Below are 23,866 nucleotides of genomic sequence, written 5' to 3' on the forward strand. Positions count from 1 at the left end.
GGAAACTGTTATATTTGGTCATGGATTTCTATGTTGTTCACTTCTCTTTTCAGTGAATGAATTATGCATCAAACTTTCATTCAACTTATTTTTCTAGCAGAAACCTAAACCATTGATAAAAAAAAAAAAAGAACAAAAAATCTGTAAAGGGTAATATAAATTAGCAAAACTCTTCGTCCCAATTAAAGAAAAAACTGGAAAACCAGAGAAAAATTGGATATGATCAATTATTGATACCCATATGATCTGAAGTAAAGCTATAATGCGCTGCAGATAGCTAATGTTAGCAGACTCTAGTTAATATTAGCAGTCGGCATCTTACGTTAGCAGGATATAATTTTATGGTAAAAGTCTATAATGTTAGCTAGCAGAATATATATATATATATATATATTATGTTAAAGTCTATAATGTTAGCAGACTCTAGTTTCCTGCTTTAAGCTAAAGTCGGCATTTTATGTTAGCAGACTCGATCAGATGTTAGCAGAATGTAAGGAGTGGTCCCGTCTGAGCATCTTGTGTACCTGAGCTTTGTGATTTGTCTCTCCGCAGCCGGTAAGCTTGACGGGAGTTGTGTTTAGCTAGGTAAACTCCTAGCTTGCAATCAAAGAACCAGACCCCTTGTAAACCTTTAATCGCCTCCTGAGCCAAAAGCTTTATCGGGGTGTAGTTTTTGGGGGAAGGTTTCCCAAAAAACCCGTAGTGATTTCATCCCTCCCCTTCTCTTTAAAAATTTTCCAAAGAAGAAAGATATTGGAACCCTTCCTCTCCCTTTCCTTCCCTGTTCCTTCTTTTTTCTCCAATTCAATCCAAACATCACTATACTTGTAAATTTGAGAGTATAGAGGGATGCCTGCATTTGTCATTTATTTAGAGTATATAGGGAATCCATAATGTTACAATCATCATGATGATTATTTTCTTCATATATATTCCATCATATTAATTAGTCTACCAAGAACAGGCAGATTATGTTGAACTTTTGAGAAAGGTAAAGAAAATTCTCAGCAAATAAGATGAATAAGTAAAACAGAGGCTTAGCTTGTCATTTCACGATTTCAACATTTATCAGCATATGACCACATGAGAGCAAAAAGGAAAATGCCAGCACTACAAATAACAAACCAGCGGCCCGCAACACTACTGGTTGGCGTTTTCCTTCTAAAATAAAACAAAAATAAGCACGCGGACAAGCCTATTCACACTGCAGAATATAAAAGATACTTTGATAGAGTCACGTGGTAGTCCATGTGACTTCATCTTCTTCCTATTTAAAAGATTATTTCACACCATTCTCCATTGTTGCATAGATACATTCCAGCTTCACTAGATTATTTTCTTCATTGGTTCCTTTTTTTTTTCCCAATAAAACATATAAATAAAGGTGGGGACACAGACATAACTAGCAGCCGGTAGAAGCAGCTTGATCCTGGTTGAATCAATATGAATATGCTGAAGGGAAACCTTGGTATGGATCGCCAAGTGCAGCAAAGTTGCCAGGGCGTGAGAAAACAACCTACAATATGTAAGAAATTAACTCAAATCTGAGCTCGAAATTAAGATCTTGGACCATCTGCAGATCTTTCAACCAGAACAATTTCATAAAACATGAATGATATTCTGCAACATAACATGTAAGTAGAAGTTAATTAGCTATGATCATATCATATTTAGTACCAAGGAATCTCAAACAGATTAAGGAGTGCAAGAGCATAGATTTAAACGTAATGGGGCATCCATAACTTTCCCTTTTCTACAGGTCCAGGTCCATTAATACATTTCAAGTAGATAAAGTCAAGTGAGATGGAGCCAAATAGCAATTCATTTTTCCACTGTTTTCATATTTACCTGGTAAGTTTCAAGCGTACGTGACTTAAAACCAGCTGCAGCATAATCAAAAAAATATTCCCATGTCCTCGTGAATTTTTCATCGAACCCCAAGGCCAGAATTTTGCTGAGACAAAAACAATTAATAATCCCCTATCAAAATATATTACTTTGGTAACCTAGTAGGAAAACCAGACAGAATCCGAAACAGATACTTTATATATACAATTGTCGTCATGCTAATCAAACTAGGCATCTGTACAAGAGAATTTGATATGCACCTCTTGTTTTTCAGGAAATTTTTTCTCCAACCTTTAAGTGTTTGGACATAATTAGATCCTATGTTTTCCACATGCTCCACGCTGCATTCATAGTCGTCCAATTAATTTATAGAAAAAATAAAAGAGGTAGAACAGAGAGAAAGTAAGGCTGAGCTAGCTAGAAAGTTGACCTGAGTCTGGACGCCGTAGCCATGGCTGATAATATCCTAGTCAGTGAAAGCAAGCATGCACCAGGGAAGATATATTCTTTCGCAAAGCCTGGACTTCGCAGGTACTCATGGTAAAGCCCCTCCGTAACCGATGTGAACTAAGGAAAAATGACTACTGATCTTAGCTTCTTGACTATTAGCAGCGTCTTGAAAGGTCAAACTTTTATAACATGGTTGGGCCCAATATTGTACAATTTTGGTGATGCAGCACCAAAAGGTTGGAATGGTTCTGACTTCTTTTGCGGTTATGTGGCGTAAAAGGTTTGCTGTTGGACTCAGGCCATTTTTTTGTCAACAGCTGTGTAGATATAATAATATTTTGAGTTTGAGGCTCTGGAACTTTTGTAAATCTGATCCATAGGTAAAAAGGGCATACTAAGTGTACAGGAATATGGGATTTTTAGTAAATATGGAGAGGGGGATGGGTTATGGGTATGGGCTTCCAGTGACTTGCTGGATGGGGCCACGACTAATGAAATCTTGATGTAATTTCAAGAATTAATGAAATATTGGCTTATATTAAATATAAATATATGAGCAGGCAACATTTCTGTTGTTGCCATTTTATCATTACCTGAAGGACAAAAAGCCCATCCTTTGCCAGTATTGACTCACAGCATCTAAAAAACTCCTCAATATATTCATTGCCAACATGTTCTGACATCTCACTGAAGAAGGCATTTGATAATCTTGGCATTTGTTTGTCAACCAAGTGAGTACTTGATATAAATTTATGGGGTAAAGAACTTACCAAGAAATGATTCTGTCATATTTGCATGTCTTTGGTAACTGACGATAGTCACAAAGAAGAAACTTGATGTTGTCCTGATGGCAGAATTTGTTGAGTTTAAACAGGTATATAAGTGAAAGACCCGAGAAACAAAGTGCACCTAGTTGATCACTATAGAAGAACAAGAAAATTTTTACAGATACTTGCAAGCTAGTGTGTACCTGAAGTCCGGCTTCCTTCACTTTTGCTTCTGCATATTTCAGTTGTTCCTCTGATAGAGTGACGCCAGTGTATTTGCATCCGGTTCTTTTGACAACTTCAATAGCAAAGTATCCCCAACCACTTCCGAATTCAATAACTTCATGCCACTTCTCTATTCTTGCCTAAATGTGTCAGAAAGGAAAACAATGAAACAAATAACCATGGCAAGGAGTGGAAGAATTCCATGAGACTTATAAATTCTCACTTTATCGATCAGAGAAGTGATTTTTCTTAGCTGTGCAACCTTCAGGTCATCATCTTCCGCCTACAAATTGGAATGATCATGACCATGACCATGTTAGAAGTTAAAGTCCCAGAAATTATGGAAGAGATTCCTTTTTCTCATACATTGCACAAGCAAAACCATAGAAGCTGGAGTCTTGACCTTAAAAATTGCTGCGGAGTATTGCATTGTTTCATCCATGAATGACTCAAAAAGTTCATTACTCTGCAAATACAATTTGAGAAAAAGGGTAAGCTCTTTCTTTTGATAAATCCTGTCACAAACCGACATCATGAAGTATGAACGAGAAGGATCTAAATGCCTACGACCAAGGAAATCTAAAGCCTCTAAGCAAAATTCATCTAACCTCATTAGCACAATCAAAAAGTTAAAATTTGTGCTAGACCATCGAATCAATCCTATTGGAAAAGTTACGGAACAAAGTTTAGATTACCGAAATGGAAATTAATGACAACATTTAAGAGGGTTAATATATTGTTCTAATGCCATGAATTTAGGAGTCGTAATCACGTACCTGGTCATAATGACGAGAAATATTTCTACGAGCCTGAGTAAGAGTATTTTGTCTCAAGACTTGCTTAAGGAAATACTTTGCAGATGATATACTAGCTGTGAACAGTGCAGGTGTCCACCAGCCCCTACAGAGATCAATTGAATGCCAATATTCAATAACCAGTAGATGTTGTTAATTGATCATGCCACTATCAGAGGGTTATAAACCTTTTCTTAATCAGTCCTGAGGCGGAAGAGTTAGACTCCCTGTTGGCAATGAGTATCTGCAAATAAATCAAAGAAGATTCTGATGAAGCAAGTACCAACACAAGTTGAGATATATATGGCTAAACCATATCCTACCAGGATCAGATTCAGAAGACCATCTTCTTTATCTTCGAACGAAAAATCTCCATGGATATATGCATCTGCAAGGCCTAAATCAGCTTCTGTCATAATCTGACAAAAAACACATATAAAAGCTTGTCAGCAGCACTGGTGGGAAATACAGTTCATGGCCATGTCAATTGTCAAATTTCAGAGAATTACGACACTAAGGGGTGTCTGTCTACCTTCCAGTAAAACTGGGGATTGTGCACTTTCAGAACTACTTTAAGAGAACACTTTTCCATGCTTCCAGTGAAAGTAAGAACTGTGCCTTCCTTCTCTAATAAACTGTTGATGCCAAATTGCACCACAATTTTTCAAACTCAGAATTCATGTCCAAAAGATAAATTAACAAAATACAGTAACAAAAGAAGGAAGCATCATCTTTTGGGAAACTGATTTGACCAGAAATCACTTAATAAAATCCTGGAATAAATAAAGGAAATTGAAGTATAAGAAAGATGAAAAAAATTATTTCCAAGAACTGACATTACGCAGCCTGTTGATATAAAACGTTCAAAGAATTTAATCACAATATGCCGGGCCACGGTTTCCATTAAAGAGAGTGCCATAATGTGCCTTGGGTCAGACTTGAACAAATAATCTTTCCCTCGATATATACCAGCCTGCAGGAAAAGTGCAGGTCAGTTTGGAAAATGGATAACATTAAAATTGTTGCAGAAAAAACGATACTACTCTAACAAAAATCAGATTACAGGCACCTTCACTTCAACTCTTCAACATTTCATAAACTGGCCCTTACACAAGACAATTGCATCCTATATATAGGATAAAGCTAGGTAGGATAATATACAACTCACAGTTTGGACCATGGATTTCCTGGTATATATAGGATAAAGCTAGGTAGGATAATATATATATATATATATATTTGTCTACGAGATAAGTGAAAGAGAGGTTTCAAAAAAGGAGCAAAGTGGCTTAATTCCTTTCTTTTTTGTACATCAAAATTGGAATATTTGTTTTTTTTTTTTTTTCTGATCTGGATAGCATGTGTAACCTTCTTTTCAATTACTACTTGTTCTTGTAATAAATCTGGCATGGCCCTTTTCTTGTGCATGTTCAGTGGATTTCACGTAATTAACATGTGTACACAATAATTAGAAAAACATGCTTAATTAGAAAAAGAAACCTCAATAACTTTAAAGCAAGCTAACTATAGAAATGAGATTTTTTTATTGATATTAAGAAAAAAATTTTATTAAAATTTGAGGTTCAAAGAAGAAAGAGCAAAGGAAGAAAAAGAATTAAAAAGTGAATATTATAAATTGAAACAAAAAATATCCTTAGTTGATTAGAAATAAGAGAGTTAGTTGACTGGAAATAAGAGAAATAGTTGAAAAAAATAATTATTAGAGATTATTAAATACATATATAACCGTTAGTTAAATTGAAAATAGGATAAATAATTGAGAATTAATAATTGTAAGAATTGAAAAGTGATAAAAAATTGAAATTGGGCACATAATTAAAGAAGTTGAAAATATGGCATTTTATTAATTATCTTGAATTTTATATTTTTTAATAGAAAATAAGATAAATAGTTGAGAATTAATAAGGACGTGGAAATAAAAAATAAATAAATATTTATTAGGCATGAGAGAATAGGTAAATATTTTATTAATTATCTTAAGTTTTATATATTTTTAATGTAATTAATTATAGGGTAACATACACTGACACTTTCAACTTTTGATCATAATTATATACAAGTTTATTAATTTTCAAAATGAACAATCTGTAAACGGCATTAATACCTAAATGTGAAATATCTAAAATAACATTTTTCATTTTTCACTCTTTTTCTTCCTCTCTGGTCAGTCTGCAACGCTCTTTTACACCGACCAATCACCTTGCAATTGAATCTGGTCTTAGAATGCTAAATCCAATCAGATCTCGCCAAGGGAGCGCAAGATCTGGCCTTGCACCTCAAGTCTCGGGCTTGTACTCCCTAAGGGAGTGCTGTCAACCACAAAGTGATCAAGTTGAGAGTTTTTTTTGAAAAAAGAGAAAAAAATTTTAAAATGAAAAATATAGTTTATATAGTAATAGTTTTTAAAATTAATAAAAAATAAAATTATTTTAAAAATATTACCACGTCATCAATCTAACAATAAAATTGACGGTTTACTAACAACAAAATTTATGTATCCAATGAAAATATTTTTTTAAGATAGACTATTAATTTTAAAACTAATAGATCGCGTGCAATGATAATCAAAAATTAAAAAAATAAAAGCAAGCCCTACAGACTCTATTTAATGTTAGCAAACTCAACAACTATTAGCAGTCGAAATTTTACGTTAGCAGGATATTTGATGTTAAAGTCTATAATGTTAGCAGACTATATTTTATATTAAAGTCTAATGTTAGCAGACTCTAGTTTCCTACTATTAAGTTAAAGTCAGTAATGTTAGCAGACTACATGGATGTTAGCAGACTGGAATCGGATATTTTATGCTAGCAGACTCGAGGAGATGTTAGTAGACTATGACTTTATGTTAGCAGACTTGGTCAGATAGAGTTAGCAGACTATGTTAGCAGATTCGAGTCGATATTTTATGTTAGCAGATTCGCCAGTAATTTATGTTATTTAATGTTAGCCGACTCGACGGTAGTTTGTATATCATTATTCAGCTGTTCTTATAAAATTCGTCCTTCAGGGAAAAAAAAAAAATTGATACCAATATGCCGGAGACTTTGCTGGAAGGCGGCTAAAGGCAAACTGGGTAAAGGGGCAACTTCAAATGCTTGAAGTCAATACGGTTGGCTTCAATCTTGGTAAATATATATAGACAAATATTGAATACAGTTTTTGGTTGATAACTTAGCAGGATTGCTTAACTTATCAAGATTGCATTGACAAACTTTTAAAAAAGAAAGAAAGAAGAAAGTCAATCGATTATTTGGCAGACCAAGCATTGAGATCCTTCTGCATTGCGGATATTTTAAGGTTACCATCTTCATCATCTTCATTGTTTATCAAAAGCTCACATCATCAGAAAGAAACGGAACCAGGGAAAGCGAAGAACAATGGAGAAGGAAGATATAGCAACTCAGGCACCCAATGCACCGGTGACTAGTGAAAGAAAGATTCGAGATGACCTTCAAGATAAATTACCAAAGCCCCGTACATTTGCATCATTGCTCTTTCTACTGAAAAATCAAATAGCAGCTCAAGCCAAAAAAAAAAATTATACAGTTATTTAATTTTCATTGCTTTAAGGAAAGTACTTCTATCTGTATCTCGTAATTAAGAAATAAACCATTTAAAAAAGATTTTAAACTATTCAAGAAAAATTAAAATAAAATTTTATTTTTTATTATATTTAATAAAATCTTTATGTTTTTATTTTATATCAAAAGAAATTACTAATATATCGGGTTAATATCATTTCTAATCCAAGTCCAAACACTAATTAACCTAATAACTTTTCAAATCTAACCATGTGACTTTCAAAATTTCAATATCAAGTTGTCAGTAGTGATTAAGTTATATTATTATGTAAGTCTTAATAATCATATTAATATCTAATATGAGATGAGGTATCATAAGTGGTGGCATTTTGATTAATTGTAATTAGTTAATCATTAATCATAAGAATTTATTTAATTTAAAAATAAAAATATAAAATTTAACATAATAAAAAAATTAAATTTTTTAAATAATTTAAATTTTTTTTAATATTATAAAATTTAATTAATTAAAATCCAAAATTTTACTCGAACCTTTTAATTTCTACTTCTAGCAATCGACACTTTGTTTTACGGAATCACATTTTGGCATCCATCGGTTGCCCCAACACCCTGATCAAAACCTCCAGGCTTCTTCCTTTTGCTGCTGCTCCCTGCTGATTCTGTTGGTCGAGTTGAATCATCACATGTTGAAACGATATAAAAACTCATCAAAGAATCCAGGGTCTTTTCGAAACAATTCTTCCACCAACATCTTCAAAGAAATCATAGTGATTCACCAAGGTACTTCAACAGAGCCAAATATTCAGCAGAGCTGATCTTTTCCTTCACCCCCTCAAGAAATGCATTCCTCTTTGAGGAACACATGATGGCTGATTTGTTGCTTTCAACTGAATCTTTCTTTTGTTTATGTTCGTTTGATGCTTTCAATTCTAAAGATTTGGACGGACAGATTTGGGAAAGGTTAATAGTATTATTTATACCACAATCACCTGTTCTTTTTTCAGGTTTTGGAGTGTTTAGAGTTTATTTCAGTATTGGGCAGAGACAAATTATATTATGTCTTGCTCGAACATTGCTGCCACCAAGGTCAAAGATTCTTGTTCTTGGTGAAGCAACTGCAGCAGTTGATGTTAAGACGGATGCTTTGATCCAGAAATAATTCAAACCATGCACCATGCTCATTATTGCTTATAGACTAAATATCATAAGTGAATGTGACCGGATTCTTGTTATTATTGTTATTCATGGATTTTTTTTTTTTTTTTTAAAGTTATCATTCATAGATTTTTCTGGTTTCGTTTTCTTTCCGTAAAATTTTACATCTCATTGAATAGATAATAATATTATATAATAACTCTAACTAAATAAATTATACAATTATCTTAACATTTCTATATATATTCACAACATGATGGTGACTTATAGCGAAGGGAGATATAAGCATGTTTAGTAAGCAAGTAACTAGCAATCTTCTGCCCTCTCTTTCTGTCTCCCTTCTTGCCCTATCAATAAATTTCTGTTAGTGTCTACTTTGCTTGTAATGTAAAATATGTTAGCCCCGTAACTATACCAAGCGTAAAATTAAACACTATCAATGAAAAAACAATTAAAAACTCTTCATCTATTGCACCTTCACTGATGCATTTTGTTTACTACTAAATGATTATGACCGTTTCACAAAATAACAGTTTTTTCATCTTCATTTGCCATTCCAATGATGCATTTTGTGGTTCACATTAAGTTTGAATGGAGAATGGAAGACGAGAGAAAGATCACAAGTAATTGAATAAGAAAAAAATAAAAAGATCATAAGCGATTTGATGAAGAGTCTTAAATTTTTTTTATTAATAAAGTTTAATTTTACTCTGTATTTGAGTATGGGGTTAACATATTTTACATTACAAACATTAAGTAGACACGAAAAGAGGAGTTAAAGATTTTTGTTCCGTCTGAACAAATCATCTGATCATAGCGTGGCATTGTATATACGAAAAATATATACATATAGCAAGTCTGAATTGAGAACAACACCAAGAGGATTACTTTCCATTAAAAGGAGGTGTTCCTTTTTCTCTGATTTATGAACTACTTCCTCTTCTTATTTAGGCAGAAATTTAAGCAAAAGACGTGGACAGCAGGATTTCATCCATCCCCTCTTCAGTTCCATTAATCAAAGGGAACAATATGTGGCCATAAACTTTCCATGTTGTTCACTTCTCTTTCAGTGAATGAATGTTTTTCTAACAGAAACCTGAAACATTGATAACAAAAGAAAAAAATTTCTGTAAAGGGTCATATAAGTTAGCAAAACTCTTTGTCCCCATTGAAGAAAAAACCCAAGAAAACAAGAGAAAAATTTGCATGCGATCATCAATCAATTGTCTATACCAATATGACAGAGACGTAGCAAGGCCAAAAGGCAACTTCAAACAGAACAAGTCAACAGTTGGTTTCAAAATTGGTAAATACGACAGGTATTGTTTCCAAATTACGCAACAGTTTTTGATTGATAAACTAACAAGATTGCGTAAGAAACTAAAAGGTGAAATTTATTGCAATATTTCCCATCATTTAAAGTGGTCATCTTTATCATTTGCTGTATAAAGTTGTCTTTATAAAGGAGCTTCATTGTTTATAATAACGCTCACATCATTAGAAAGAAGAGGAACCGGGATAAGAGAAAAAGAAAATGGAGGAAGCTGTTGCAACTCAGGCACCCAAGGCACCAGTGACAGGTGAAAGAAAGATTCGAGATGACCTGGAAGAAAATTTACCAAAGCCCTGTAATATTTTACTCTCTTTTTTTTTTTTCTTCTCTTTCTTCTTTTGTTTTTAATTGTGATTACTTATGAAAGAAACCCATAGTTTATATCTTGTGATCAAGTATTGGTTTAGTTAATTGAAAACCAGAAATGTCCTTTCCACTCTAAGCAAGTCTATCTTGTGGAATCACATGTTGACACCTCAATCTAAAGTGTCTGTTTCTCTTTCTTTGATTCAATCAGATTTGGCTAGAGCACTGGAAGCTCCTGATGTGGAACATCCGAATGGAACATCAGAACATGAGAATAATGGCATGAGTGTTCTTCAGCAACATGTTGCCTTCTTTGACCAAGACAACAATGGAATTGTTTATCCCTGGGAGACTTACAGAGGTAAATTTCCATGTTCCAAGCTATCCATATCCACTCTTTTTGAGTATTTTGCTTTTCTTTAATTTACTTTCACTTTTATTTCTCTTTTCACTATGTGTGAACAAGGTATGCGAGATATTGGTTTCAATCCATTCTCCTCATTTTTTATCGCAATTCTCATCAATTTAACATTGAGTCATCGTACTCTCCCTGTAAGTTATTTGTGCTAGCTTGTATTTTCTTCAGTAAAAAAAAAAATATATATATATATATATATGTATATATATACCCCACCAAAATACTGATATTGCATTGACGATTTCTTACAGGGATGGCTGCCAAATCTGTTGTTTCCCATCTACATAGATAATATACACAAAGCTAAGCATGGGAGTGATTCAGCGACATATGACACTGAAGGAAGGTTAGCATATCCGTTCTCATAAATATGATATGTTAAAGCATGAAGCTTAGAAATTCTTTAAACATGGGAGTTGCAGGTTTATGCCGGTGAATCTTGAGAACATTTTTAGCAAGTATGCTCGCACGGAACCTGACAAGTTAAGTTTCGAAGAGCTTTGGCGGATGACTGAGGCAAATCGGTTGGCATTTGACTTCGCTGGCTGGTTGGTTAAAGGACCCTTGTGTTGAATTTTGGATGGTGACTAAATAAATGCTTGTTTCAGAATGATTCCTTTGTTTCTAAGCTTTGTCATGGTTTTGCAGGGTTATAAGCAAGGGAGAATGGTTGCTTCTGTATAGACTTGCCAAGGACCAGAATGGTTTTCTGCATAAAGAAGCTGTAAGGCGGTGTTTTGATGGTAGTTTGTTCGAGTACTGTGCCAAAATGAATAAGGGTGGTGATAGAAAGAGAAGAGCCGCTGATTAAAGCAGTGTTTGCTGCTGTTCCAGCAGCAACTATCACTCTATAAGCAAATTTAAGTGTTAGCCTAGTTCTGATGTCATAAGTCTCGTTGTTTTTTGTTTTTCTGAAATAATAATAAACCAAGCAAGTAGTATCCTGCTTGTTGGAGAACAAATACACCAACTGTTATGGTTTTCACTCTCATCAAATTCATGTAAATCGTATTATTCCATAATTTTTTTAATCTTTTATTGCCGTCCACCATACGTAGGTGATTTCTTTTAGAAGAAATGATTAAGCAGTGCAACTCATAGATTGGTCCCCTGCTTGGAACTAGACAGGGTGACACTCGTTGATTAGCTGATAAGGGGCAAGAAAATTTTGATAAAAGAAGAATTCAACAGAAGATATGCTCTTCTCAAGCAAATAATTGGGGTTGATGGAACATTTATTGGTTCATATTTGTACATGAAATGCCTTTTTCCAAGTGTTATGAGGCACAGACAAGTTGGACTTTGTCCTTATTCATTTCACGAGCCACAATGGGGGTGTTTGCCACCCAACGTATAGATACAGAGAACATAAACATTAAGTAAATATATCACCAACATGATTTAAAAAATGGCCACATCCATAACAACCATAGGTAAAGCTCTCCATAAACTACATTCCATCTTCAAATTCAAAACCAAAACCAAAATCATCCAACTGATATTCTGAACAAACAAAACTTGTAACAAAATCTTAATCAAGCAAACTATAATTAGTCCACCGAAGAGAAACAAAATATCTAAAATTTGAACTCCTAAACGATGGCATTGGCTGCACTTGCAATCCTTGGCCACAGATCGGCACACTCCTTCCCAATTGGACCAGTTATAGCAGAACCTAGAACAATAACATCAAGAAGAAAATGTCAATTAATATCATTTAATCCAGGCATTGTAAAATTGGATGTTGTCCTAAATAATTGAAATGCTTTTTAATTAGATGTACCTTTCATTTCACCCTTTGGATTCACAATGACTCCAGCATTATCTGCAAAGAAAACAGGATTGGGATTAGCAACTTAAAACAGTTGAATGTCAGAGATCAGCATCTATGGAAACAGATCAAGATAAACTGAAAAAAAAAAACTTAAAAAGTTTAACAAATGCAGTGTCTCCCATCAGACATTCTGCATGTTTATGAACACCTAAACAGCCCATATCATACTGTTATCAAGTGATGTGATCAAAATGTGCAATGGAGAACAAATTTCAATGTGAGCATTTGATAATATGTAGCGACCAAATGGAGCACATGCAAGCTTCAAAAACATATTGCATCTGCAACGATGGACACAGTCACTTTTCCAGACATGTAACTGTATCAACCATTGAACATTAACGTAGATACCTGACTTAAGTCTGGTGACATGACATTATTTTAACTAATTACCAAAACTACAATGTTTTTGAGACTTACAGAATTTTCTGTTAAATATCAGGTAACCTCATTAGCCAGTTATTCTCCCACCATAAAACATTTTAGATCCAGTGTCCCAACCTGGACAGGGATGATAACAATGGTTACCACCTGGTATTGGGGTAAGGTTGGTATATCAATTTAGCTGGGTGTGGGAGGTGCAGAGAAACCCTGATCGAAAAAATTCTCCACACCACATCACCAGCAGACAAACCACCAAAAAGAAAAAAACCCAACATAAAAATGTTATAATAATTTACAAGGAGAATTCTAAAAACAAAAGAAAGAATGTATCGAATTGCGAAAAGTGAGATCCCAAATGGAAGAGATCCCACTCGATAAAAATATTCGACAACTAAGATAATTTTGCTGGTCTCAGGAAGCATCTAATCATAGTGCGCACATTTTAACGAACGCATCAGGACACCGCTTAACCAGCAAACCTCTATCTTCGGCAAACAGTCTAAACACCAATTATCAGCAGCATATCGATAGGATCTACCATTTTTACAAACCATAAACTTGGAGAAAGAGTAAATAACCACCAAAATCACTAATTTCAAGTCCATTTACCATGTTATGGAACTACAGACAATCATAATCAACAAATCTACATAACATAAAAACCACAAAGGTGAAAAAAAAAATTACCTTCAAAGTACATGTAAACTCCATCCTTTCTGCGCCAGGGCTTGCGCTGCCTCACAATGACGGCAGGCAAGACCTTCTTCCTGAGATCGGGCTTCCCTTTCTTGACAGTAGCCATAACCATATCTCCAACACAAGCAGATGGCAAGCGGTTAAGGCGGCCCTTGATTCCCTTCACCGAGATGATGTAGAGGTTCTTAGCACCAGTGTTATCAGCACAGTTCACTGTGGCTGCCACTGGCAGACCCAGTGACATCCTAAACTTGTTACCAGCTGACCCTCCACGTCCTAATCAAAAATAATTAAATAAATCAAACCTTTTTCAGTTATCAAATAGACGATGAAAAATAAACAAGAACCCACATATAAATTTTTCATATTTTTAATGTTTTATAAACCCTCAGCCTCTTAAATAGGTCAAAAGCTATCGAAGCTTGCATTTCTTTAACGTAATAAATCAAAACAAAAGAGCTAGATTTCATTCCTGGGTATTTCTGAACTGGGTTTTGCTTATAGAGTTAGAATCATGCAAGCAAATATAAAAAGCTGGATCTTTTTTTTTCAATTGTTTTGCTCTTTTCTTCTCTGGAAACAAACGGAAAAGCAAAATGAACAAGTAATGAGTCCATAGAGAGAGAGAATGGAAACTAACCTCGCTTCGACATTTTCGACGGCTAAAGAGAAACAGAGGACAAGAACTAGGGTTTTTGAGCGTTATATAGACGGCAAATTAGGGTTTTTTGGATTTTGCTTTGTGTTGACTGACTACTAATGGGCCTCAGGCCCTTGGTCTTACCCCTACCTTATAATTGGGCCTTGGCCCAATATTGAAAAGTTTGGTTAATATAATCCATTTTAGTATCGTATATTTAATATTGATTATACTAAGTAATTATTAGTAGTGGAACGAAAAATACTTAAATTTATTCTTACATAAGAACTGGTAATATTTTTTAATAACATGAAGATGCACCAATCCATATCCTCCTCTTGGTTCTTGGTCTATAGAAAACCGATTACAACTTTATGTTTTTCCATCTTCAGTCAGATCCCAATGTCCATTGCAATTCGAGAATTGTTCCTTTAGAGCTTGACTTGGCTTTTACGTATGGGCACTCCATGAGCTTTAACCTTTCATTGCATTGCAGGCCTTGGTTTCTTGCAATTGTACGGCTGACACGATGAAAAACTTTTCTATCCAACTCAAGCTTTATCCTTTCTTTCTCTTTCCCGAACATAACAAGCTTTATACAGTGACCTTATGTGACATGTTGATGGCACAGTTATGGATTGAACCAATAGAAAGCTTTACAGAAACGTCAGGAAAGCTAATGGCAGCAAGTTTTCAGCTCCATGATTGTTTTACCTACATCTATCAAGGTTATCCAGCATGTTATGATCAGTGTCTTTCTTCATAAAGTAATCAACAAGAAACCGAAAGAGTGGTAAGCTTTCCCGCAGTTTCCATGGAAGAATATAGAGAATAAAATACAACTTCTTCCAAAAATGAATGTTACTTTTATCCATGGAACATGATCAAACGCATTCTGCAACCCAACAGAAACAAACCCAAAACAGAACATGAAAAGGGATCGAGGGGCAAGAATGGTTCTTATGCAATAAGTCTAAACATCAACCATCAAGCTTCAAATGCCATTTAGAAACTCAGCAGATTCAAAATTTTGAAAGAAACCGTCTAATATGTCCTGCTTTGAGCATAGATATGTAAAGTAATATATGTATAATGAAATGTATGCCCATGTGGTTGAACGTTTTGTTTTAGATTTTCTAAATAAATGGTTTTTTGCCTTACTTTGGTTTTGTCCATTGTTTATCACAGTTTTACAGTTCATAGAATTTGTGTTTTAACTAGTTTCTTTTCAGCTTGGACTGGTTTCATGGAGTTTTGAGGCCAAAATGGCAAGAGGCCAGCAATCTTTGACATGTCCGGCCAATTTTTTTCAGGTACTTGACTGCCTAAGACTGTTGTGAAATCCTATATGAACAATACGCTTACTGGTTCTGATTAGTTTCTTGGATAGCAATTCCATCGTAAAATGCATTTCAGGATGGAGCTGGCTTTGGAAGATGAATATAAATCAGACCTCCTGGGGGTTCTAGAAAGTTTTCTAATGTTTTAATCAATTGTGACGGTTTACAAGCAATAACATTTTATAAAAAGGAAAAAGCAAACTTAAACAAATTTAGACGTGAATGAACCTGTCTTGTCTTGAAATGATAATAATGTAAACATATTGTAACAGAATAAGTGGGCAAAACACATATCAGAAATATACGATGACAGCTTCAGTTTATAATCTCAAGTAACTTGTGTGTTTCATCAACAATATCAGCAACACAAGAATTCTGTTTGATTTCATAGTGAACAGGATTGAAAGGGAAACAGATCAAAAAATAGTCTTGCATAAATAGAAGATAAGCTTTCAAGGAATTCGTTAACAGCCTCACTAAGTTCATTCAGTAGTTCACCACTGCTTGGGAGTAGGTATGGTTAATTGGTAACCCCTTGAGTGGAAGGACTTTCAAAAAAGTTGAATTGTTGGTATGTTCCTGAAGTAGTTCATTAATGTGTTTTGAGTATTTCCATACTCCATAGTAAAGACGAGACGGAGAAAGGAAAAGTGCATCTGCATTTATGTGCATGAATCGCCTTCATGATAGAATGGCTTCAAAAAACACATTGAAGCATCTTGTGAGCTTCTGATTGAGCTGTTTGCATTGTAAGGGAGAAAAGGATCTCCTATCACTTTCAGGGTTAGTAAGACCATATTAACCAGGCACCACCTGCCTCAATCTTTTCTTCTGGGTACTACCTGCCATCAGCTGAAGTTAATGGGTGCTATAAAGTCAAAAGAAAATATACTCAGTGATAGTCACCTAGCAAAGCAAGGAGATAGCATGGGATTCCAAATGTTTTGTGCACTTCTGTGGGTAAAAAAATGACAGTCACGATCACTCACAATGAAGTAATCACTAGATGTTCTACGACATAGTAGACTATATACTTTTTAATCAATTCAGCATGAACATAGAAGGCAAGTGAAAACTTTCCTACATTTTAGTCAAAGAAGAGAGATACCTGGCTCCATGTCATGAAGCATGATATACAGATCCAAGGCAAAGGCTCCAAACCTTGGCAGCAAGTTAAAGTCTTTCATATTTTTGCAGAATGGCATATTTCTAGCCGATGTGTTCAAACCATTCCCAATGGAGGAACGAATGACTTAGTCTTATCTGTGATCAATTTGCACAATGCACATTCGTGATATTATGGAAAGAAACATCTCTGTATGATTTTACACATAGCAGAGAAAACAGAAAACTAATGAGACAAAAATCAGCTTATTATGACCAAGAGCTTGTTATAAGATTTTATTTCTTTCAAGAGAGAGCACAAAAGAATGCTTACTTTTGCAGGAGAGAAAATGATAGACAGTCGTATGAATATAAGTGATGAGAGAAAGTTGAAAAACTGAGAGTGAACTAGTATAACACATTTAAGAGTCAAAAAAATTAATGTGACTTGAAGAGAATGCGGTAACACCAAACAAAGTAGTAGAAGCACAAGTACCAGCCTCCCCTCCCTATCCTCTCCACTCTCTCTATCCAAAATAGAACAACCCTGCAGCGCTCAGGTGACTTTAAGCCAACAACTGATCCAAGCTTTCTCATTTAGAAGAATGTACTAAGCTTTAGGGTTTCAAATTATGATGCACTGAACTGTGTACCATGGAACATTGATTATAAGGTCTCTTATATAGCATTTACCTCCTAATTGACCAACTTGAAATGCACATTTGAAGCCAAAAAGTTTCGAAAGCCATTTTGTCCATGAATGCAGTATTTATTTAAACAGAAAAAATATTCATTGTCACCACTTTCTAGTAGCTAACCTGACAATTCTAGACAAAATTCGCTTAAAGCAGGAGTGCGGTAGTGAATAAAAACTGTATGTGCAAAAGCATCTTAACAGAAAAATAATTTGAAGACTGTTACTCGAAAAAGAAAGTCATCACACTTAAAGTGCAACCTCATCCCTTATTTTGAAATTCCGAAGCCAGATGCTGGTTTTTCTTATGCTTGAATTTCACTTCTAGTTTGTTCAAACATAACTTCAAATTTTACTGAATATTAAGGGCTACAGAGCATAGAATACATTTGGTATAAAATTCACTCCATCTAAAACTTGTACGTTCAATAAAAAAGGAGCACATTACAAGATCTTTTGTTCTGAGAATCAAGGATAAAATTTCCAATCAATAACAGACAACCTCTATAAGAAACCAATCAAACTAGCTACCTGAAAACATAAAAATAACAATCTCAATTTATGTATAAGTACCTAAATTTCAACTTACACACTGCTGTTGTACAGAGGGTTACAACTAAATAAACTTCAATTCTAGATCTCGCTACCTCAACTGCTGTACATTTGTAGGTCGGAGAGTGGGACTTTGAGTATGGATGTACGCAACTGCAATTGAGAAAGACTGCAGAGCTGAGAGTGTTGATTGAAAATGAATAAAATACAGGCCATCATGAACATTTGCTATCCTCAAGGTTGGAGAACCGTGGTCTGAACCCTGAAAATTGAAGTTGGAGCAATGGTCATCACAATGCTTATTCAGTTATAATAAGGTTATTTGATTGCTAATTATGAAAAAGCAAATCTGTTCTTGTAAGGAGAAGATGTGAATACATAAATATCATCTGCCATTGTGCTTCTAACATTGCCAGTGAGGCTAAATCCTAAGAGTATTAACCATCTTAGATTATAACAGACAGGAAAACAGAGAGACTGCCATACCTTAACAAAAAAATCAAGTAACTTGCATGTCTCAGACATATCTGTTGGAGGTAAATCTCCTTCTTTACTTGATCTGGCTTTAAGTACTGTCAGCGGACAGCCCAAGTCCCAGCCACCACAGTCACAATGTCCACCAGATCCCCATCTTTCAATAAGACTAGAGGGGCCACCATTTCTGGTTCTTGGACCACCATGAATACCAGCTGGAACTAGAATATCCATACTTGTTGAGCAATCACCGGTATCACGAGCACAAGCAGAAGGAACTGGGGCTTCCAAAGTGTCAATGGTTTGCTTAACCCCAGCTTTCCTGAGAAACTTTAAGCCCCAACCTCCAACTTCCTGCCGAGGATTCTCGGGGAAATGGTCCCTCACAACAATGGCAGCCAATTCAAGATTTGGTGGGAGCTGTTCCTCTAAAAGATTTGTCCCACCTAGTGCGTCAGGATTGTTGACTGTATCTTGGCATGGGTCCCAAGAAGAATCTTCCATTATGGAACGTGGTCGAAGAAATCTAGACACTGTTCTCTGCTTGGATGGGTGACTGCTCTTGAATACTTCTGCCACCTTTTTAGATAGACCCTTATTCTTCCTGTGGTTACTGCTCGGAGTTTGCATCTCCCCACTAAAAGTTTCATTACCACTAAACAAAACAAACTCAGTCTCCATGATTTTAGAATCTTGGGGGCCAATTGAGAAAGAAGTAGATACCTTCATCTTACCAACAAGGTGAGACTCATTATCATGAATCCCATGGTCCTTATGGCTACCCTTGCTTGAATGGAACAAGTACGTATAGTCTAGACCCTTATTGCGAGCTGATCCTTCCTTTGACAAATTGGCTACATAGATCTCCCTCTGATTATCCAGGGAGAAAACAAAATGTGGAATCCCACCCTTCCATGTGCATTGAAGCATTCCCTGAGATATTGTTGTAGAAGTAGAAGAAATGGACTGATCAGAGCATGTTGAGTTTGTACTTGACACAGAAACAAGCCTTTTATGAACAGTCTCAGATCCATATTTAGGATTTTCTGAAATGGGCGTTTGACTTCCTAGCTTATGTGCAGAATAATAACTGAAACCACCAGGAGAGCTCATGACATCATAACTTATTGATCCTTTAACATCCTTCAAACTTGCATCAACATCCAATGCACCCATTTTCCGTAACAATGGACTCTTCAATATATTTGCCATACTTCTGCTGCCCATTATTGAACCTACAACCCACCGTCCAGCAGGACCAATGACTACACTGCCAGTCCCAACTGCCAGTGGACATTCAAAAACAAACGTGCCCAAATCACATGTATTTTCATCTCTGATTTTAGCTGAATTCAGGCCATCAGATAAAATGCCCATCTTTGCAGAGCTCAAGTTCACAGAGATGTTGCATTGGGCTGCTTTTGCTGCACTTATATGAATCAATTCCAGGCAACAACGTAGATATTTCTCATCTAGAGTAACCACATGCCTCGGAACTTTATTGCCTATGCCAAAAATACTCCGAAGGAATGAATCCTTAATAAGACTTTTTCCAGCTTGTAATCTTTTGACATTTAATATCAAAGCGTGCTGTGGATTTACCCTTCTTGCCAGCTTTTTCAATTTTAATTCAGAATAACACATTCCGTTGTCTCCTGATATATCCCTGTTATTCTCCAAGTTTTGTAGTGAATCTTCTTTCCCTTGGTCATCTTTCTGACCATTAACAAATCGGTTGTCCATCTTCTTTCTCTAATTCATATACTGCATTAATGACGGGCAAGTCTCATTTCCATTTTCTGCCTTGAAACGGTTGATGTGAGTATGACAGCAGACAGCAACCACACTATATACGCCTCTAACGCTCCAATTTGTACTTCACTAGAAAGCTAAAGAATAAGATGAAGAATAACATCAAGATTGTACAAAAAAGAAGAAAATACAAATGGAAAGAAAGCTATGACTGGTGCACTACCAATCCTTAACTAGAAAGGATAAGATTTAAGACAAATCTTAATGGAGAGGGTATTTTCAATGATAAGAAACAAAACAAAATGTGTGGACTCGAATAATAACTTTATCAAGCAATGATGGAGCTTTGATTTTTATAAATGTAACCATGTCAAGTTATGAACAAGAAAGACAAGATCATATACCCTTTTACTTTCCCCTTGTCTTTTTTCATTTATTTTCATTGTATCTAGAGGAGATAAAAAACGAGCATATGTAAATTAAAAGTAAATTAGTTACCAATCGACATCAAGATAAAGAAAACTTCTTTTCTTTTCTTTCTTTTTTTAATGTTTAATAACCATAAAAGCTTGATTAAATCTTATCAAACAAACAAAGAGCTTGATTACATCAACACCAAGATTATATAAGTATGAAAAGGAACGAATAAAGAAGCATTCATGGAAAAATGCAGCAGAAAAACATTTAGAAACATTATATCTGAGAAATCAATACCTTACCAACTTAATCAAACTCAACGAAGCATACTCCAAATATGATAGAAGAAAAACAGAAGATCACACAAATTACATACATCTTAAAGAAAACTGATAGGGTTGTTGAACACTGTCAAACATAGAACTACATGAACAATAAACCAGCTTACATCAATCCAACCAACTCCACTAGATACAAAACTTTTGAATCGAAAGAAAATGAAACACTAAACCAGAAAATTCAATCTTTCTCTTCTGTACCAACTTTACAAGGAAAAAACTGGGAACTACTTGCTATTAAGTAATACCAGAGAAAAAGAAAAAAAGAAACATGAAGTACCAAAAAACCAGAAATAAACAAAGACAGTCAAAAGCAAAATTAGAAGAAAAATAAAACAAAGAAGAAAGTTGCAACCTTTTATGAATAGAATAAGTAAAAAGAGAAACTTTTTTCTCTTACCTCAAAAAATGGATCCAAGGAACAAAGATCAACCACCCCAATCCAATAGACAAGCAAAACCAGCAAAGATAAGAAGCAACAGCTGATTCCCAATAAAGTAACAACTTAAACACCCATTAACCAAGAGCTAAAAACTCCAAGCAAAGAATAACCACCCAATCAAGATAATAAAAAGACAGCTTTGTGCTTGTGAGAAAGAGAAAAAGGAAGAAGCAAACTATACTAGGTTCCAAGCACTGTTTTCCCTTTTCTTTTCTTTTTTTCCTTTGTTAAGAGGAAAAGTTAGTAATCTGTTAACTGTTTTAGACACTAATCAAGGTTTTTTTTCTTTAGAGAGATAAGAGAGCAAAACGAAGCAAAGCACCCAAAAACTGAAGCAACAGTAGTGGGGGGCGTGAAGTCGAAAATGGCGTTGTAAGCCACGTTTAGTCGTGGAATTTTGGTTTCATGTTCTTCCACATAGTTTCATGTAGGACCCACTTTCAATTTTCCATCTTTTTTCCTCTAGGCCAATAAAATACAGAGAGATAAAATGAAAAAGACACAGATAAGGAAGGGAAATTCTTCATAAAGAAACCATTGAAAAATATACGGAGAAAAGAGGAGGTGAGCTGGAACGCAGGATGTGAAACAGAAGTCCACTAAGGCCAAAAGAGAGAGAGAGGGGAAGGGAGAGGGCCACTTGCCAAATAGGGAGGGAGCACATCAACTGAAAATGGACTTCCTTGTTCCAATGTCTTTCCTTAGTTAAGTTTCTTACCATAGTTTTTCTTTTTTTTTTTATTCGAATTTTTTTATTCAAAAACAATAGGGTTTTCCCTAAGACATGTGAAGGAGAGAGAAAGAGAGACAAGAGAGGAAGATCGGTCTTGATTACTTGGGGGAATGGGTCAAGTTGGTAGCACAATTTTCTGTTCAAAGCTTCTAACAGAAACAACAACATGATCCCTGCTGTTTCTTGTCATGTTTTACTATGATTTCATTTATTACAACCCGCTGCATGTTGGTCTTTTAATGTTCTCATGTTCTCTTTTCCTACTTGTACTAATTTATCACATTCAGTACATCACCAATTCATCATTGCATAAAGCACCATTAATAATTGGACTATTACATTAAAATTAAACTGTTTATTAGTATTTTTTTCCCCTAAAAAATATATAATGTAATATCACTTCATGATGAAAGATGAATCCTTATTGTAAATTTGCTTGTAGTAGAATATTCCACATTCTTAGTCTCTTCCTTTAACTGTTGTTGAAAGCATAAGGAAAGCAAATCACCTTTCTTTATTGTATTTTATGAAGCAAGTAAGGAAATTAACTCATTTATTAGGTAGTTGAAAGCAAAAGGAAAGTAAATCACATTTCTAAATGTATTTTATGGGGAATTTAAGGAAAGTAAATCAACTATGTAGTTGAAAGTATAAGGAAAGCAAATTTGGTTTGATTACTTTCCAAATATCAAATCCTTTTCTAACTCTTTTGGGCACATAACTTTAGAAAATTATAAGTAAATTATTTCATCCAAAATTTCATTATATTACTATTAATTTGACTCAAATAACCCCCATTTTAATCAAATTTCATGGGTTTCTTTTTTTTTTTTTTAATTTTTCCCTCTCATAAATTTGAATGTGTCCATTACAAGTGTGATGCAATAAGAAAGTGGCTGATGGTCTCTGTGCTCTGATTCCGTTGAGTGGCAATCATGGGGCAATAAGTCAAGAACATGTGAAATGGTTCCTCCACTAACTAGGAACTATGGTGCCATGACATGGAAAACCAAAAACCTTCCCATTGGCGCATCCAAAATTGTGTCTCCTGTTCAAATCAAAACAAAATTTCAAAACCCCATTATTTCATTAGGTCCAACAGTGTTCGACCTGCCATGTTATGCATGGGATTTTTGGTCTTCATTTGCATCAAATGTGATAAAGAAAGGCTTGAGAAATTGCATGTAGGATTTGATATTTAACTACCACATCAGACAACCTCAGAGCTATTCTTCTATCCTTTCAGTGTAGTTTAGACTAATGTAGCCTGAGACTATACGCTCCCATGGAAGTTTTCCATGGCTCTCTTTTACATCAATTCATTCGATATGAAAGTGAAGTTTCATCGGAAAATCCATTTTGCCTTAGATGTGATGTGAGAATGAGGAATTTTCATGGCATTGTTTCCTACTTGGAAAATTACATCTAAAACAAACTCTTGTATTATGGTTCTTTATTCAAATTTTTTATTTCATTTAAACAAGTCTTTAAAATTTGATTTAAATCCAAACGAGCTTTATTGAAAAATTAATAATCATTAACGATCCAAGCCTAAACACTAGTCTAACAATTTTTTAGTCTAAATCACATAATCTTCAAAAATT

General features: G+C 34.8%; 4 protein-coding genes across 4 annotated transcripts; 1 reads left to right on the top strand and 3 right to left on the bottom strand.

Annotated features, from left to right (window-relative positions):
• Positions 1 to 1,017: 1,017 nt before the first annotated feature.
• Positions 1,018 to 5,243, bottom strand: LOC18603295 (uncharacterized). Its single transcript, XM_088805623.1, has 15 exons — positions 5,154 to 5,243; positions 4,921 to 5,057; positions 4,617 to 4,719; positions 4,408 to 4,503; positions 4,273 to 4,328; positions 4,067 to 4,190; positions 3,694 to 3,756; positions 3,514 to 3,573; positions 3,269 to 3,430; positions 3,069 to 3,142; positions 2,892 to 2,985; positions 2,279 to 2,415; positions 2,109 to 2,189; positions 1,849 to 1,954; positions 1,018 to 1,516 (listed from the first exon to the last, which is right to left on the bottom strand). The coding sequence occupies exons 2-15, from the start codon at positions 5,001 to 5,003 to the stop codon at positions 1,439 to 1,441; spliced, it is 1,317 nt and encodes a 438-aa protein (XP_088661749.1). The 5' UTR covers positions 5,004 to 5,057; positions 5,154 to 5,243; the 3' UTR covers positions 1,018 to 1,438.
• Positions 5,244 to 9,985: 4,742 nt separating this feature from the next.
• On the top strand, positions 9,986 to 11,910 carry LOC18603294 (putative peroxygenase 3). The gene is made up of 7 exons (XM_018120103.2): positions 9,986 to 10,124; positions 10,307 to 10,433; positions 10,656 to 10,805; positions 10,911 to 10,996; positions 11,114 to 11,208; positions 11,285 to 11,410; positions 11,511 to 11,910. The coding sequence occupies exons 2-7, from the start codon at positions 10,340 to 10,342 to the stop codon at positions 11,671 to 11,673; spliced, it is 714 nt and encodes a 237-aa protein (XP_017975592.2). The 5' UTR covers positions 9,986 to 10,124; positions 10,307 to 10,339; the 3' UTR covers positions 11,674 to 11,910.
• Positions 11,911 to 12,262: 352 nt separating this feature from the next.
• On the bottom strand, positions 12,263 to 14,525 carry LOC18603296 (Ribosomal protein L14p/L23e family protein). Its single transcript, XM_007035179.3, has 4 exons — positions 14,417 to 14,525; positions 13,768 to 14,052; positions 12,646 to 12,687; positions 12,263 to 12,537 (listed from the first exon to the last, which is right to left on the bottom strand). Exons 1-4 carry the CDS (start codon positions 14,427 to 14,429, stop codon positions 12,455 to 12,457), a joined length of 423 nt encoding a protein of 140 aa, XP_007035241.1. The 5' UTR covers positions 14,430 to 14,525; the 3' UTR covers positions 12,263 to 12,454.
• A 3,417-nt stretch (positions 14,526 to 17,942) lies between these two features.
• LOC18603297 (cadherin EGF LAG seven-pass G-type receptor, putative (DUF3527)) lies at positions 17,943 to 21,985 on the bottom strand. Its single transcript, XM_018119948.2, has 3 exons — positions 21,488 to 21,985; positions 18,593 to 20,469; positions 17,943 to 18,368 (listed from the first exon to the last, which is right to left on the bottom strand). Exons 2-3 carry the CDS (start codon positions 20,321 to 20,323, stop codon positions 18,198 to 18,200), a joined length of 1,902 nt encoding a protein of 633 aa, XP_017975437.2. The 5' UTR covers positions 20,324 to 20,469; positions 21,488 to 21,985; the 3' UTR covers positions 17,943 to 18,197.
• Between the last annotated feature and the right edge of the window lie 1,881 nt (positions 21,986 to 23,866).

This window comes from Theobroma cacao, chromosome 4, assembly GCF_053813885.1.
Source record: "Theobroma cacao isolate CCN51 chromosome 4, ASM5381388v1, whole genome shotgun sequence".
In the NCBI taxonomy this organism is placed as follows: domain Eukaryota; kingdom Viridiplantae; phylum Streptophyta; class Magnoliopsida; order Malvales; family Malvaceae; genus Theobroma; species Theobroma cacao.